At 37.3% G+C, this 18,732-nt stretch overlaps 1 protein-coding gene across 1 annotated transcript in view; it reads left to right on the top strand.

The window, feature by feature from the left end:
• RPS6KC1 (ribosomal protein S6 kinase C1) overlaps positions 1 to 18,732 on the top strand; it is a 180,031-nt gene that overhangs the window by 155,845 nt on the left and 5,454 nt on the right. The window contains 3 exon segments of the mRNA XM_006172351.1: positions 10,328 to 10,410; positions 11,470 to 11,496; positions 11,498 to 11,569. Coding sequence (XP_006172413.1) covers positions 10,328 to 10,410; positions 11,470 to 11,496; positions 11,498 to 11,569 — 182 coding nt within the window.

The raw sequence follows: 18,732 nt of genomic DNA on the forward strand, positions 1-18,732 counted from the left end.
CCTACACATATAAATGTACATGATTACCCGAGTCCAAGCTTTCTGCCTTTTTTTCCCCTTTACTCTTCAGGAGAGGGGCTTTATAGTTTTGTATTATTATTGACTACAAGAGTGAGACTTTGAAAGCTCTGATTCATTATCATAAAAACTACAGAACTCTTTTACTCTATGTTTTAGCAAGCCCTTTGGCAATATGGGTTACCAAGGCAGCATTATTTTTCCAAAAAATATCCTGGCACATTGAAGAGTGTTCTATGAGGTATTAAACATGAGTAAAACAATGGTAGGCAAAGCACATCTTATGTTATGGTATCTTTGTTGTTTTATGTAAACTCATTCATTCGCTTGCAAAATATGGTAGATTGAGTCAGTATGGATCAGTAAAATCCTATAGGATCTTGTGGTTACAACTGCAGAATTGATAGTATTAAAGTGAACATTCTAGAATGTTACTAAACTGTTCGCATATATTTGATGTTTTATATCTTGGGGGGATGAGTTGAAATCTAATCTGGAGCTGATTCTGTGTCTCTCTTGCATTAAGAGATGATTACAGTGAGATTTAGTGACACTGATTTTCTGTACTTGCCACCAGATGATTAGTCTCTTAGGGGAAGGGAGGAGTGGCTGTGCATGGAAAGGAGAAAAGGAAGACGATTGAGGAATGCTAGCTTGTCTTAGCATAATCCCACTCTTTGGGCATTTTAGGTTAATGGAGAGAGAAGAAGTTATGAGAAAGGCTCATGAGTGCTTTTGAAAACACTTTCAGGATCATAAAATTACAGATTATAAGAGGTAGAAAGAATGTCAGCGGTCTGGCTGTCCTCATTTTCAGAGAAGCTTAGTGACATACCCAGCCAAGCTCAAACAGTAGCAAAACTAGAGGCCTGGCAATGCAGCTCTTTGACTCAAGACAAAAATCCAGGATTCTTTGATATCACTATCTTTTTTTTTGAGTTTTTTTTGGTGTGTGAAAAACCTGAGAAATTGTTTTCTGAGGGGTTAGTTTATTTTTTCTCAGATCACATTGTTTGACACTCTAGGACCTCTGCATTTGTGGAGAATAAGGACACGCTTCCCCAACCCAGCAGGCCCCAATATAGTATGTAGTGGCGGGGGGGGGGGGGGGGGGGGGGAGCCGAGTCTTGCTGTGGTCAGGGTTGGCTGCCACAGCCTGACACCCAGGGCTTGTAGAGGGTCCCGCTGTGGACAAGCTCCGGGGGCTGCGCAAGCCTGTTTAAAGGGATTTCCCAGTTTCAAAATGTTATACTTTGAAAATAGGCTCACAGATTTATTTGCTGTTTCGTTGTATTCTTTATTTTTGATGTTAGGTTCATATGAGGGGACTTCAAAAAATTTATGGGAAAATGGAATTAAAGTACAAGTGTATTTTGGTGCAGGTTTTGAAAACTGTGCATAGTATTTTTTTTAATAGAACTTATTTTCCATGACATTTTTGAAGCTCCCTCATATACCTGGTTTTCGTAGTAACTATCATATAGCTTTATATATAAATTGGTGCTCTGGGACCAGCAGATGGTGTAATGATTATGGCGCTGGACTCCCATGTAGTCGATTGCAGTTCAAGTCTCGGATTTGGTGACTTAAAACTTACACCAGGTGCATATGCATGTGTGCCTAAGATCCTGAGAGGAGAATAGAGGAGAAGGGTTTGTGGCATGACCTCACCCCTAGGGTATGATTTCTTGTTGTCTCTCTGGTGAGCGCATGATGCACCCTGCAGCAAAAATATCTCTCAAAAAAATAAATGAAAATAAACGAATAAATTGGGGCTCTGAGTTTATGCTTAGTTTTTGTGTGTAGATTTTTCAAGTTAAGTAGTTTTAGAGCAGTGGTGTTGACAGCCACACAACTTCAGGCTTCTTTTTGGCAGTGCAGTTTCAGTATGTATCTTAAAATTTTGTATTTAGGAATTATTGGTCCTTAAGGATGTTAAAAGGACAACCAGAGACCTTCATCATGGTAATTTAAAAAAAAAAAATTCTTTTTAAAACCTTGCAGGTTTTAAAAGAAATTCCACAGTATTTGCTTTCATTTGTTATAATATTTAACCTTTTTAGTAGTTAGGAAGTTCTTGTTTATATCATACCTAAATACAGAATGCTTTATTACAGCTTAGAGTTGTCCGTGAAAATCTAGGACAGTGGGTCATGATATCAATTTCACACACTAATTAGTAAATCCCTACTTAATATAAAGTCATTGTAAAAAGTTGCAAGCTGCATTATTAAAGGGATAGATTTAACACTTATGCAGTGTCTTTTTTTTCATGAAAAACAAAATTAGCTTTTTATAGTTATTATCTACTTTCTGAGCCTGATCAGATTAAAGATGACATTCAGCCTAGCTGTCTTCATACTTTTGAGGCAGTTTTTCTTGGTTGAGACCAGACCAAGCCCTCTGTTTTAAGCCAGAGTGCCATTAGAAGGCTGAACTGAGCGCATTCAAGAGGAGGGAAGACAGAGAAAATCAAGGGATAGGAAAAGAAATAGGTTTCTGTACTTGCCACCAGATGATTAGTCTCTTAGGGGAAGGGAGGAGTGGCTGTGCATGGAAAGGAGAAAAGGAAGACGATTGAGGAATGCTAGCTTGTCTTAGCATAATCCCCCTCTTTGGGGACTTTATGGGCATTTTAGGTTAATGGAGAGAGAAGAAGTTATGAGAAAGGCTCATGAGTGCTTTTGAAAACACTTTCAGGATCATAAAATTACAGATTATAAGAGGTAGAAAGAATGTCAGCGGTCTGGCTGTCCTCATTTTCAGAGAAGCTTAGTGACATACCCAGCCAAGCTCAAACAGTAGCAAAACTAGAGGCCTGGCAATGCAGCTCTTTGACTCAAGACAAAAATCCAGGATTCTTTGATATCACTATCTTTTTTTTTGAGTTTTTTTTGGTGTGTGAAAAACCTGAGAAATTGTTTTCTGAGGGGTTAGTTTATTTTTTCTCAGATCACATTGTTTGACACTCTAGGACCTCTGCATTTGTGGAGAATAAGGACACGCTTCCCCAACCCAGCAGGCCCCAATATAGTATGTAGTGGCGGGGGGGGGGGGGGGGGCGCAGAACTTAACATCTTGGGTTTTGTAAGAAACAGATTTTGAAAATGGACAAAACAGTGGTAGAGTTTATCCTTTAAAATGTTTTCTGCTTTTCTTCAAAGATTTTTTGAAATCAAGGTAGGAGTTTAAAGGGATTTCCCAGTTTCAAAATGTTATACTTTGAAAATAGGCTCACAGATTTATTTGCTGTTTCGTTGTATTCTTTATTTTTGATGTTAGGTTCATATGAGGGGACTTCAAAAAATTTATGGGAAAATGGAATTAAAGTACAAGTGTATTTTGGTGCAGGTTTTGAAAACTGTGCATAGTATTTTTTTTAATAGAACTTATTTTCCATGACATTTTTGAAGCTCCCTCATATACCTGGTTTTCGTAGTAACTATCATATAGCTTTATATATAAATTGGTGCTCTGGGACCAGCAGATGGTGTAATGATTATGGCGCTGGACTCCCATGTAGTCGATTGCAGTTCAAGTCTCGGATTTGGTGACTTAAAACTTACACCAGGTGCATATGCATGTGTGCCTAAGATCCTGAGAGGAGAATAGAGGAGAAGGGTTTGTGGCATGACCTCACCCCTAGGGTATGATTTCTTGTTGTCTCTCTGGTGAGCGCATGATGCACCCTGCAGCAAAAATATCTCTCAAAAAAATAAATGAAAATAAACGAATAAATTGGGGCTCTGAGTTTATGCTTAGTTTTTGTGTGTAGATTTTTCAAGTTAAGTAGTTTTAGAGCAGTGGTGTTGACAGCCACACAACTTCAGGCTTCTTTTTGGCAGTGCAGTTTCAGTATGTATCTTAAAATTTTGTATTTAGGAATTATTGGTCCTTAAGGATGTTAAAAGGACAACCAGAGACCTTCATCATGGTAATTTAAAAAAAAAAAATTCTTTTTAAAACCTTGCAGGTTTTAAAAGAAATTCCACAGTATTTGCTTTCATTTGTTATAATATTTAACCTTTTTAGTAGTTAGGAAGTTCTTGTTTATATCATACCTAAATACAGAATGCTTTATTACAGCTTAGAGTTGTCCGTGAAAATCTAGGACAGTGGGTCATGATATCAATTTCACACACTAATTAGTAAATCCCTACTTAATATAAAGTCATTGTAAAAAGTTGCAAGCTGCATTATTAAAGGGATAGATTTAACACTTATGCAGTGTCTTTTTTTTCATGAAAAACAAAATTAGCTTTTTATAGTTATTATCTACTTTCTGAGCCTGATCAGATTAAAGATGACATTCAGCCTAGCTGTCTTCATACTTTTGAGGCAGTTTTTCTTGGTTGAGACCAGACCAAGCCCTCTGTTTTAAGCCAGAGTGCCATTAGAAGGCTGAACTGAGCGCATTCAAGAGGAGGGAAGACAGAGAAAATCAAGGGATAGGAAAAGAAATAGGTTGTCAGTAGAAGAAAGGAGAAAAGGAGACTGAGGAAAGATGGAAAGAGAAATGGGGAATGAAAGAAGTAGACTACAGTTACAGTGCTAGGTGTCACCAGTTGTCTTGGGTGCTGCCTGGTGTGTCCTAGACAGCTAGCAAGCCCACTGAGACTGGGACAGGAACTTGGCTGTAAGGCCTGCTTGCATCTCTCACTGTTGTCTGCATTTCCTCTCAGTCAGATTGGGCAATATCAGACACTGTGGCATTCGACATTGGAAGCAGTGTGTTGGTTATTATCTACCTGTTAAGGTCCCTGGTAGAAAATTACCAGGGATTTCAAAGCAACATAAAACCAATGAACTTTGTTTTAGACTCTTTAGTTGAAACAACTTTACAGAAACCAATAAAGGACTACCCCTTGTCTGTCTCACCAAGTGTTTCTTAACTTTTTCTGTCCAAGTACTTCTGACTGTAGAGGTGATATGAAATGGGTGCCATAGGGGATCGGTGAAATATGATTCTGAGGTTTCTTTGAAGTCTTTCTAATCTTGCAAATCCATGCAAAGTTTACACTGTGTTTCATAATGGGTCTATGTTTCTTTTAATAATAAAACAATACCCCACTCCCTCTCAGGTTCAGAAGTCTTTGAGGCTCAGGAAGATGCTCTGTGCTTATCTGATGGCTTCATCCGCCCCCTTTCACCTGGGTTGCGCATTCCTAGTAGTAGTGTGGGAGAAAAAGCAGACATGTTGCTTTTGATGGTCTAGGCTACATTGGCGATGGCACCTTGAACCTTTTGCTGAGTTTAAAATGTGCTTTTTAAAGTATGTTTGCCACTGATTTCGTAGACCCAGTTCTGCAATCCTCCATTCAGTTCTAACAGGGAACCTATGAGTAGGGGCTTGGGTGTCTAGAGGGCACCTCAGGACATGTCATGAGACCCTATAAAACTCTTAATTTTTACGTTTCTGTGAGCTAGCTGTGTTGGATGTCCCTCCTCTCCCTGGGCATGTAAATACAACATTCTCTTTCCCAAGGTCATTCTACCCAAACAAATTTTTCATAGATTGCTTGGAAATTTTAGATATTAGGTTGTTGGTAAAGTCATGGTGCCGTTTTGCGTAGAGAAAATATGTCACGACTTTTCTGACAACGCAATAATTCATTCCAAATGTTAAGCACAGTTCTTGCGCCTTACCTGTAGTGAGCAGTGGATGCAAGTTAGCTGCTGTTGGATTGTTGCTACTGCCACTGCAGTATGTCTGTACTGAGAGAAGGGCAGCATTCCTCCATGGAAAGTGAGGCTTTTTCGAGGCACATTCAAAACAGGTGGCTGATCAATAATTTTGGATCTTGACTCTGTACAGGTGAAAATCTTTATTAAAGTAAGAAAGGGGCCAGCAGTTGGTATGGTGGTTAAGGTGCTGGACTCCTAAATAGCCAACCATGGTTAAAGTTATAGATCCAGTGGCTTGAGAATCAGACCGGGTGTACCGTGTGTGAGTGCCCAAAAATCCCAGGAGAAGAAGAGATTGCAGTATGGCATCCCCTCAGGAGGAGACTTCTCATTTTCTCTCTCACTGTTTTTCTCTGTCTCTCTCTGGTGAGTGTACACACCCAATGGTGTACCTTAAAAAATAAAAATGAAAAGAGGAAACCAGTAACTGTGCTCACAGGAAAACAAATTGTAGTTTTATATTATTTAAGTGTGGCCAGAGCCTAGAGTTTATGGAGGAACAGTGCCTGGTATAGCCTTTAGTTTGCTACTGCTTTATGTGTGGTTGAGTGAATCCTACCAACCTTATTCTGGAGGTCTGGTTATATATACATGCCTGATTAAACAAGACATTTAAATGTTATTTAATGGTCAGTGTAAAACCATTTGAGAATTTTGAACAGGGAAATGATGTAATAATCCATTGCTTTAGACTGAAAGGAAATGTGCAAAAGGTTACATTTGATGACAGAACTATGGTAAATTTCCTTTATACTTTTCTAAGATTTCTAAGAACACACACCCTTTCTAACATTTCTGAGAGCATTCTTCCTAAGGTGATAGTGGCTCCCTGTGGGGAGGTGGGCAATGGGAGTGGGGTCAGCATATCTGAATCTGAGAGGGGGTGGGGCAAGCATAAGTTCTTTGAAAGAGAGTCCCCAGGGAGTTGTCTGTCATGAGAACCACTATTTTAAGGCATCTTTGAGTGTATAAATCATAGAATTTAGAGCTAAATTTAACCTAGAAACCCTCAGATCTAACCTTCACGTTATAGGTGAGATCAAGTGAATTCCTTATGACTCAACCCAGGACTCTTGATTCTCCTAGTTCATTATTCTTTTTAATATATAATACGTTAAAGTTGTGGAGAAAACTAGGCAAACAGACTCTTAGGGAGGATTGGCCTACATAGCTTTGTCATCTTGCTCCAAAGTAACTTTTCCAATGAACCTGAATGTTGAACTTTCCCATCATCTTGCTGTACTTTGTGAAATTGTACCACTTAGATATTCATGTTGGTTAGTAAGTATAAGAATGTCAAGTTCAGGTTGTGGTACAGCGATAATGCAATTCTTGTGATGCTAGACCCGCTTGGGAAGGTCTTGGGTTTATGTCCTCAGGCCTTCCTCTATACACACCAGATGTATGCCAGTATTCTGGGCTGGCAGAGGCTGGGGGTGGATCGTGGTGTATGACCCTACTGGAGATACCTGTCTTTCTCTTCTCTCTGTCTCTCTCATGGAAGAAAGAAAGAAACTTAAAACAACAAAATTCAAAACCTTAGCACCTCAGAGCAAATCACTAGAACATTTTATCATTTTCTGACCAGCTTTTTCTCTAAATATGCACCTTTTTTGGGGAGATTTTTTTTTTCTCTCTCTGTAGGGCACGTGTACTCACCAGGGAGACAGAGAGAGACAGATAGAAAGCAAGAACTCACCCCCAGGGGGGATGGCCATGCCACAATCCCTTCTCCTCCATTCTCCTCCTGGGATCTTAAGCATGCACACATATACGCCTGGTGTGAGTTTGAAACTACCAGGTCCAGTATTTGAACAGCAGTTGGCCATGAGGGAGTCCAGTGATGTAACCGCTATGCCATCTGGTGGTCCCTCTAAATGTGTACTTTAAAAATTAGAATTCTATTGTTTTATAGCTTTTTAAACTCAATATAAAGATATTTACTTATTACCTAAATTTCATATGACGACATTATTTAAAATGGTTATGTGTACTGTTCCATCATATAAGTATATCATAACATACATAATTAAAACTTGATTATTAGATAGTTCTCAATTTTTTAAACAAGCAACTATATTACAAATACAGATGGGTCTAGGAGGGTCAGGAGACTTTCATTCATTCTGACAATAGTTACAGTTAGTTAATACCTGTTTTCTTTTAGCACCTAGTTGAGAGTAGCTGGGTAGAGATTGGAGGTTATGATTTGGCATGAAGTGAATAGGCTGGAGACGTGCTAGTTGTGAAGTGGTGTAGTTCTACGTAGGATCTTTGAGACCCAGAAGAAAGGATATGAAAGAAGGTTGCTGAAATGGAGTAATTTCAGTATTTTGCATAGAAATGACTCTTGTCTTTTTCTGGTCCAACTGACCTTTACTTGAGACCCGTAAAGCTCAAGCTATTTTATGAGTTCTGTGGTTCTCCTGCATTGTCAACATCCCAAGCACTGGTTAGAAGGTTGGGCACCTGAATTCTACTTCTAATTATTACTTTCCAAGTTCCAACCTAATTACTTAGAAACTTTGGAATCTTATTGTTATGAGTTGTGGCTGGAATGCCTATAGTCAAATAATGAAAATGCTTTTCCTGGTCAAAAGGAAATGAAGGGCCAGATACTGGCAAGGCTCAGTGTCTACCTGAATTGCATTAAGAAAGGATAAAAAGACATCAAACATGACTTAAGGGCTGAAAGCCTAAAAAAATGGTAAAATAAAGGAGTGGTTGCTGTTTGTAAAGAAATCTGAATGAATAACACCAGAAAACTTACATTTCAGAAACTTGTCCTTGACAGAGATAGGGGCAACACCGATAAACTTGTAATTTGTAGATAATCTAAAAGGCCTTACTTAGCCAATATAAATATACCTCGGAGATATTGTGGGTTGTATGCAACACCCCCATAGTAAAGTGAGTATTGCCATCAAGTGAGTCACATGGATTCTTTGGATTCCCAGTGCATATAACAGTTGTGTTTCCACTGTACTGTAGTCTTAAGTGTGCAGTAGCGTTATGTCTTTAAAAAATAATGTACAGTCCTTTTACCTGCATTTTCTATCCAGACTACTAAAACTTTCTCCATATAGGCCATAAGATTCTTTGACTTACCATTTGAGTGTTTGCTGAAGTAGCACTTTTAATTTCTTTGGGGAACTATTCCTTTACATTCATAACTCAACTAACTGGTACTAGAACCCCAGCTTTTGGCCTGCCTTGGCTTTGGACATGCCGTCCTCACCAAATTTAATCATTTCTGGCTTTTGCTTTAAAGTGAGAGGTATACAATTCTTCCTCTCACTTGAATACTTTGAGGCCACTATAGGGTTATTGATTGGCCTAATTTCAATATTGTTGTGTCTCAGGGAACAGGGAGGCCTAAGAGGGAGGACACATGTTACACATTTATGGATAAAATTCACCATCTTATATGGCTGTGGTTTGTGGCATTCCCTAACATGACAGTTGTAACATCTAGGATTACTGATCAGAGATCACCATAACAGATACTGTAATAATAAAAAAGTTAAAATATTGGGATAATTGCCCAAATGCAACACATAGACACAAAGCCAGCATGGGCTGGTGGAACATTGGCATTGATAGATGTGTCCCATGCAGTGTCAGTTCTTAAAAAATACGGTATCCGGACCAGAAGATAGAGTAATGGTTACATTGCTATACTCCCATGTTGTTGATCGTGTTTCGAGTCCTGGACCCAGCGACTTAAAACTCATGCTGGGCATGTGTGTGTGCATGCCCAAGATCCTGAGGGGAGAATGGAGGAGAAGGGATTGTAGTGTGGCCATCCCCTTGGGGGGGAGGGTGATTTCTTGCTTTCTGTCTCCCTGTCTCTCTCTGTCTCTCTGGCAAACATACACACATTATAGTAAAAACTTCTCTCTCTCTCTCTCTCTCTCAAAAAAAAAATATATATATAGTATCTACAAGGCATAACAAATGTGAAATAAAATAAAATGAGGTATTCAGTTGGATCTAAAACAATAAATCTGTATATACTTGCAAGTAACAGAATTGGTGGGGGTTTGCATTTCATGTGCTTTGGTTGAAAATGATTATTTAGGAGGAAAAAGATGACACTGTAAACTAGGTCTTCATTCTGCTACTACCAGATATTGGATAAGGCATTTCATCTCTCTAGTTTTTAACCTGTGAGTAAAAGGATAATATCAGTATGGATAATTTTATGAAGTTCCTTGTGAACCTCAAGAATTTTTGTTTCTAAAGTAAAAACAAACCAAACCAAAACCAAAACAAAAACAAACCAAAAAACCCCTAAGGTAGGATTGGTTATACTTTCTCAAATTTGAAAAATGAAGCAAAATGCGGATCGAGTAGGTTCATGTAACTTTAAGTATAGCATCTTGAAGGTGTCCCTTTATCAACTAAAGAACAAATGTCTCAGTTTAATATATGACTGCATAAAAAAAAATGCAACCACAGTAGGTGACCAAAGGGATAAGTAACTTTCAGGAATTTTGAAAGCCCAGTAGTATTTAGTATACGCTCTCTCAGCATTAAAAAGGTCACCTTGCTAATACATGTTAATTTTGAAAGTTTAATTGACCTCTGGAATTTTAATATCAACCTTTTTTGGTGTGTTTAGAGGTTGGAGCGATCAAGGAAGAAACAGAAGCCTGCGATTGGTGGAGTTTGGGTGCTGTCCTCTTTGAACTTCTCACTGGCAAGGTAAGCAGTGACCTGGACACTTCATGGATTTACCCAGATGCTACATTGATTTCAAATTGAGAATGTTAGCCTTCGCCTTCAGCTTTTAGATCAGGGACTAAGTAAGAAAATCTCTGATACCCCAAACAAGCAGAGAAATGCAAGTTTACCCAGGATCCAGATTTTTTAAAAAGTAGAATCATATTATAGTGAGTAAATGGATGATAAAATTTTGTTGTGTCACAGTGTTACATAGTGAGATATAAAAATAAACATTTTTCTCTTCATTTTCTGTGATTCAGCTTTATAAGTCAGATCTATAAGATTTATATAAGCATGTGTTAGAATTCTCTGGGTGTTTTAAACATCTTGTCTGACACCAGAAGGGAATGCTCATTTTGGAAAACTAATATAGATATTAAAGGTAACATCATCTTTTTTTTCAATACTGTACATTTTTCTATCTGTTCTAGCTTAAGGACAGAATTTATGCTCTCTCTGATCAATAACTTTTAAGTGTGATGTTTGAGGTTAATGGACTTGAATGCAGTATTGTGCAGATGCCTCCTGGGAAGAAACTAGAGAAAATGAACATTTATACTTCTGTTAGTCATCTTTTTAAAATATGTATGTAATAATGACCTGCTAAGACTTGCAGAATTTACAGATCTCCTTCAGATATATTTAAACTGTAAACTGTGTATATAAAGTATTACTACTAACAAATTCTAAACTTTGAATATTTTTAAGAACACTAAAACATTTCAGATATATTAATCCCTTTTAGGTTTCTGTGTGAAATTTAAAGGTTTTTTTTTTTTTCATTATTATGAGCCATTCATTTTATAAATAAGAAAACAGAGACCACAACATAAGCTTGCGACGATGAGTATCTGCCTTTATTTCAGTTAGAAGTTCTGTAGCCTCCTACTCCTTACCCTGATTCTCTTCAGTAGCACTGTGTTGATTGTTACACCTCCAGTTAAGGCAGTCGTTGAGCTTTCTGTACTCTGTCTGTAAATTCTGTGATAGCATCTGATGTTATTTGGGATAAGAAGTGTACCTGATTGATTGTTTCAGACTCTGGTTGAGTGCCATCCAGCAGGAAAAAATAAATACTCACACTACCTTGAACATGCCAGAATGTGTCTCTGAAGAGGCTCGTTCACTCATTCAACAGGTAATTTAATTGACCTATTTGCCAAGTATATCAGCCCATGCACATTAGTAGAACCCACAGCTCCAAAACCTTAAAGAAATTAAGGTTAGACAGTAGGGACCCATTTATAATTATACATTCAGAATTCATGAGGTTTATCTTTAGGAATCTGTTATTAATAAGGTATTGGTGTATTGAGAGAAGGTCGTTGCAAAAAATTTGAAAACTTTAATGAGTTGGTGTTCAACTTTATTTTTTTCTTCAAAAATCACTACATTGTGTTAGTTTTATACATTTGCATAGGTGTGACATTTGAGTGTTGCTTTTAGCTTGCCTGGGGCTGTTTTATTTTTGCTATGAAATTTTATAATGGCTTTCTTTTTTTTGTTTTTTTTTTTGTATAACCACATATGAATGGCTTTCTTTTTTTTGTTTTTTTTTTTGTTTTTTTTTTTTAGGTTTTGCCATAGAGTGTATGTACTTGTCAGAGAAGCACAGAGAGAGACAGAAAGAGGGAAAGTGAGAAACTACCACCTGGGGGTTGCCACGCTGCAATCCATTCTCCTCCATGCTCCTTTTGGAATTTGGGTGTGCACACAGATGTGCCTGGTGTGATTTTTCAAGCCACTGGGCCAAGTGGGAATCCACTGCCTTAATCACCACCCCACCTGCTGGCCCTATGAGTGGCTATTTTTAATGTTTAATTTTTATTTATAAACATTAATGGGCTACTCATTTGCTTAGGTAAGATGTGTTAGAAAATCTTGTCAAATAGCTTACTCCTATAATTATCCATTGGTGGAACTTGGATATTGGTGTCAAGTAATATATTTTTGGTGACTTAGAAGAAAGAGACTATAGATAATTAAAGTTCAATATTCCAGAGGGAGACTTAGAATTGTGAGCTTCTGAAATTGATTCCTCATATTTTAGATGCAATTCTATTTTTTAAAAAATTTATTTTAATTTAACTTCTTTTTTTTAAAGAATTATTTTATTTAACTTTATTTATTATTATCATTATTATTTTCCAGTTTGGTCAGAGAGAGACAGAGAGAGAGAGAGGAAGTGAGAAAGCAAGCCACTAGGTCCGAGACTTGAACCATGGTTGGTTATGTGGGAGTCCAGCGCCTTTAACCACCATGCCACTTGCCAGCCCCCGCGCCTTTTATACATTCGATCACTATACATCACTTAGCTTGTAAAGTGAATTTTCCCAACATGAATACACTTCACACCAGTCCAGTTGAGGACACTATACATGTTATCATCAACAGATAATAATCTAATTCTGATTCTGAATGGTGAATTTTGCTAAGTACACTGAAGGTTGTTGGTATTGTGATATGATAGTTCATAGCAATTCAGCAAAAATAGTCAGACCTGGGATACTAATACTCTTATGAAAAACAAAAAGGAAAAAGTTATTTGTAAAAGGTCAAAAGCTAACATTTTTTTTTTTTTGAGAGATTTTTGCTATAGGGCGTGTGCACTCGCCAGACAGACAGAGAGAGACAGAGAGACAGAAAACGAGAAATCACCCCCCATGGGGGATGGCCACACTGCAATCCCTTCTCCTCCATTCTCCTCTCGGGATCTTGGGCACACATGCACACGTGCCTGGCGTGAGTTTTAAGCCACCGGGTCCAGGACGCGAACCGCGATGGACTACATGGGAGTCCAGCGACATAGCCATTACACTAACTGCTGGTCCCGAAACATCAATTTTTTAAATGGGGGGCAGTAAATAAAAATTGGAGACCAAAAGGGGAGGGGAGAACATATTAAAAAGAGAATTACCTAGTATTCCCTTGAAGAGTACAGTTGGCTCTATTCAGCAAATACTGTGTGCAAGGCACAGTGCTATGAGCTACAAAAGACAGACACACAAATAACGATACCACAGCATGGAATTTGATAAAGGCCATAGAGATGTTAAAAAAAATTCTCTAAGAGAGAAGGAGGAGTTATAGTCAATGCCTCTATAGTATTCGGAAAATTTTTGTGGGGTGGGTGTTATTTTTGTTGGGTCTTAGAACTTCATCATAGCAACGTTGAATGTCAGGGGGTAGTCTAGGTAGAATGAACAACTTGAACAAAGAGAAGGAAGAGTTGGAAAAATCCAGCTCAGGAATTCAAAAGTTTGGTATATCTAGAATGGAGGGATGACAACAGGAGTGATAAATATTAGTAGGTGAGTGTAGAAAGATGGTGTTTTCTTATAGTGTTCTGTTACTAAAGACACCTGGGTAGAGTGATAATATTTAATTGATTAACAATCTGAGATTTGGAGTTTTGGACACAAGAGTGAAAAGATCAAAGTTGTGTTTCAGGAAATGTAAGTTGCCTAGAATATGTAAAATACAAGGAAACATAATCAGATTGGAAATGCTGTTGAGAGACTAAGAGCACTTTGCAAAAGGATTGAGGGTATTTTATTTACATTTCATTCTAATGGGGGAAAACTTAGTTATTCATTTGATTTCACCGTATTTGTTGTGGTACAGGTAAATTCAGAGTGTTTTTTGGTAAATAGGGCACGCTAGCAATTGCTTTTTTTTCTTTTTTCTTTTAAATGAGCAGGAGGGAGAGAGAGAGAAATAGGCATTTTTTAACAGGATTTCATTGTGCCATGATCTTCCTGTGCAAGCCTCCCAGTTACTTAGGATTTAGGCATGCACCACTATGATCATCTGTTTAGGTTTGTCTGAGTACCAAACCTGGGCTACTCATGTAGCACTAGCCTTATACATTATATAGCTGGGTCTAGCAACTACTGTTTTTTGTTTTTATTCCTTAAGGAAATAGTCATTATTATATAATATTGAAAACAATTCCCCATGATAATTTCTATAGTTCTACTCTTGTCTATTAGAAATTATGCTGTAAAGGAGTCGAGGCTTGAAGTGTGTCAAGTCCCCAAATGCAGGCGTGTATAGCTTATCTAGTAAATCAGTATTCTGTCTTTGGCCTGCCTAAGGAAACTACCATTCATGTTGAGGAAACATCATCAGGAAAGGGAAAAGGGGTCTCTTGGCATGATTAGCAATTTGTCATTTTGACTTTCCTCTTCCACTACCTCATAGGTCATAGAAGTCATTTTTTAAAAAAATCACAAAAGTGATTTATATGGAAATAATTATTCTACTTTGAAGAAATGTTCTCTTCTTTGGTCTTTAAGCTCCTTGCTTTGTTCTTAGATTTCATAATTCCTTGTACCCATGGCTTGGTCAACTGTCATAGTCAAGGGAATGGTGCGAAAGTAAACTCAATTACATTTTAAATGTAATTTCTAAAAAAAATTCCTCAGAGCATATATGTTTGTACATTCCAGTGTGCATTTAATTAATTATGGCACAGTTGCTTTGTCAGTTGAAAGATAGTATGTGAGAAAAAGAGCTTCAAAACAAATTCCTTTGCTCTTATTGCTCAGCTATAGATGGAATGAGCCTAGAGAAAGGAGGTTGTCGGTGGCTATCCTGGGTTCATTATCTTAAAGATACCACTGGCAGATGCATTTTCTTTAACAAAAGAATTGTTCGTCTCATCTCTCTTGAGGCCTGTTACAACATTTAAAGTGGCAAAATAAACAAGTTACTCATGAATAAAACCTTTACACTTTTGCCAGTAGATGTATACTTGCAGATATATAGAGCCGCCCATGATCTGCACAAACTGACTTTAGTAAAAGTCAAAATATAAACCTTTGGAATTTCACATTTGAAGTCATGTTTTGGAAAGAATGGGGGCGGGAAAGTCTGCTGTTACAAAGATGAGCTCATATGTTTGTATGTGTCCTGAAATATTAAAAAATATAACGCTATAGCTATAGTTAATTTTTGCCAATATTTGATATGTTAAATTTATAGTAAAATGTATGCCTTCCACATTTCAGTTAGTAGATATGAATTGTCTGATTGGGTATGACACACAGGAAATAGCTTAAAATTTTTTTCAGTGAGCATTAGTTTTAATAAATAGTAGAATGGTCAGGTTGAATGCTAGACATAATTTCATATGAAATAACTGTTAGTACAGTCTTTGGAAGTGTCCAATTTTTTTTCCCATTGTGGATTTAGTAATAAAGTGAAGTAATAGATTCTTGGCATTTGCAGATCATGTGAACGTGAGACAGTGTAATGTGGTTAAGGAATGGATTCTGGAGCCCAGATGCCTAAATTCAAATCCTGTCTTGGTTACTTAAGTAACTGGTATCATCTTAAACAAGTTACTCAGTTTTCCCAAGCCTCTGTTTTTTCCTCCATAAAATGGAGTTGTGAGTTAAATAATTAACCAGTGTTAAACATATAGGATAATGCTTGGTACACAGTAAATGTCATGCAAGTTTTTATTATTATTGATAGGACAGTAGTGAAGGTTAATGACATATAACAATTTGTAATTTGATGAAGCATGTATTTGATTTACAGGGCTGCTAATTTAAGAGTGAGGCAACTAACTGCTAGTGAAAAGGTCTAAAAAAGATGTGGACTGGCATATAATAGGTGATCAACTGATATTCATCGTGCAGATAAATTAATGAATCATGAATAGAAAAAAAATTAGAAAGAGGAGAAGAAATAGAAGTTTCAGTTAAAGTATTTTCTTTTTAAACATTTTGCCAGAGGGTTGGGGCTAGCAGGTGGCATGGGTAGTTAAGGTGCTGGATTCCCACATGGCTGACCATAGTTTGAATACCTGAGCCAGTGGTTTGAAAATCATATCAGGTGTCTGTGCATGCATGCCCAAAACCCTGAGAGGAGAATAGAGGGGAAGGGATTGTGGCATGACCATCCTCCCTGGGTGGTGATTGCTCACTTTCCTTTTCTCTGTCTCTCTCCAGAAAGCACACATGCCCTACGTAAAAAACCTTAAAAAAGAAAAAAAAAGATTTTGCCATAGCGTACATGCACTTGTTGAGGCAGGGTCAGGTAGGGAGAGAGAGAGTGAAAGCAGGCAAGCTTCCCCCTATGGGAATGGTCAGACTGCAATAACTTCTTTTGGGGTTTTTGAGCATGCTCCCAAATGCACATGGAGTGTTTCTGAAGCCTCCAGGTCCAGGACTTGAAATATACAGTCAGCCATGTAGGATCCAGCTGCCTAACTACCATGCTATGGGCTGGCCTTTGGTTAAATTTTAATAGGAATTATTTTCTCTCTATATAAGACCACTAATGATATGAGGAAATTAATTAAGTACTTTGGTTGTACTTCATTAACATTCTGTGGAAAAAATTATTTGCTGTAGAAGTAGTCTTAAATTTGAATGGCTGTGATGGCATGAGGAAGTTGGCAAATTCTTTCCCTGAAAAAGTATTAACATTGGACAGAATTAGTAAAAACAACCATTTTAGTACTCTGGAAATTAGTCAAAGGATACAGTAAACCCAAAAGTGTTCATGGTTAAAAAATAGCTAAACCTAGAAGGAAATGGTGACTCTGTGGCATTCTTGAAAAGATCTATTCCCCTATTCCCTTTCTCTCTTCTCTTGTCTAGTTAGGTGTGAAGACCAACCCTGACTCTGTGTGCATGTATATAGGAACAGGAAAAGGTGAACAGCAGAAGCCAGAGAAGACTCGATTTAGTGGCCTAACTTTGAAAATGTTCTGTCTCTTGGCAGAAGATAGACACTTTAATGGCTGAGATATTTGAACCTCTGTTCAATCATTGGTTGACCAGTAAGCTATGCTCTCATAAGGGTAATCTCAAGGAATCAAAGCGTCTTAGTTTTATAAAATGAAATATAAATAAGGTAAAAAGATTAACATCTGTCAGTCTTTTATAAGTCTCTTGCCTCAGGTAAATGTCTGTTATTGTCTAGTATTTTATATAGTCACTCAAAAATGAAGGAAAAAAGCAGAGCTATTAGGAGCTGTATGTTACAGTGTAGTGGGGAAGTGGCTTAGCAGATCTATCTGAAATAACTTAACAAACAACAAATAAACCAACAACAGAGATAATCTTTCTGGGAAAAAAAATCAGACTCCAGTATTAGAAAATATACTGTCAGTAATGGCCCATTTTCAGTGAAATGAAATACAGGATATATACAAAAACAAAAATGTATGACCCATACTCAGGAAAAAAATGAAATGAGTAAAAATTGTCCCCAAGTTTCCTAGATTTTGGATTTAACAAAGACATCAAAGCAGCTATTATAAATATTTTTGAAAGTAATCTTGTTTAAAGAAAGAATTAAAGGAAAATATGGCAACAATGAATCATCAAGTAGGCATTTTTAGCAAGGAGACATTGTATCTTAAAAAACAAATAGAAAGCCAGCAGGTGGCATGATGGTTAAGGTGCTGGATTCTCACATGACCAACTGCAGTTCAAGTTTCGGACTAGGGGCTTGAAAATCATGCCAGTGTGTGTATATGTGTGCCCAAAATCCTGAGAGGAGAATGGAAGAGGACACTTTCATCCCTGGGAGGTGATTTTTCATTTTCCTTCTCTCTCTAGTTCCAGTGAGCACAGGTGCCCTATGGCAAAACCCTAAACAAACAAACAAATAAATAAAATCAATAAACCCTAAATAGGAAAATAAGAGGAATGACATTTAGATATCATAGTCAAGTTGTTGAAAGATCAAAGGAAAGAAATTTTTGAATACAAGTCCCAGGAACATACTCAAGAGAAATAGAAGTGTATGTCCTCCCAAAGGCATATACATAAATGTTAATAGTAGTATTTATTAGCATTAAGGAATGGAAAGTCCACATTTCCATTAACTGGTGAGTGAATTAACAAAATGTGGCATATCTAAATAGTGGAGTAATACTCAGGAATGAAAAGAAACAGGTTGTTGATACCAGTTACAACCTAGATGAGTCTCCAGAATGTATATTTATTATAAGAAGGCAGCTGTGGAAGACCGCACATATTATGATTCCATTTACATGAAATATCCAGAAAGGGCAAATTTATAGAGACTGAAAGCAAATCAGTGGTTGCCTGGGGCTAGAGATAGGAGTGGGGATTAACTGCAAAAATGTTATAAGAAAGCTTTTTAGAGTGATCATCGTGTTCCAAAACTGGATTGTGGTGGTGATTGCAATAACTCAAAATTTTCTAAAAATTATCGAGTTATATAGCTACAATAGTTGAATTTTATGCTATCAATATGAATTATCTCTCAGTAAAGCTGTTAAAACAAAAATTTGAGGATACATGGATGTTTCAA

This window comes from Tupaia chinensis, unplaced genomic scaffold (assembly GCF_000334495.1).
Source record: "Tupaia chinensis unplaced genomic scaffold, TupChi_1.0 Scaffold142846_1, whole genome shotgun sequence".
NCBI lineage: Eukaryota > Metazoa > Chordata > Mammalia > Scandentia > Tupaiidae > Tupaia > Tupaia belangeri.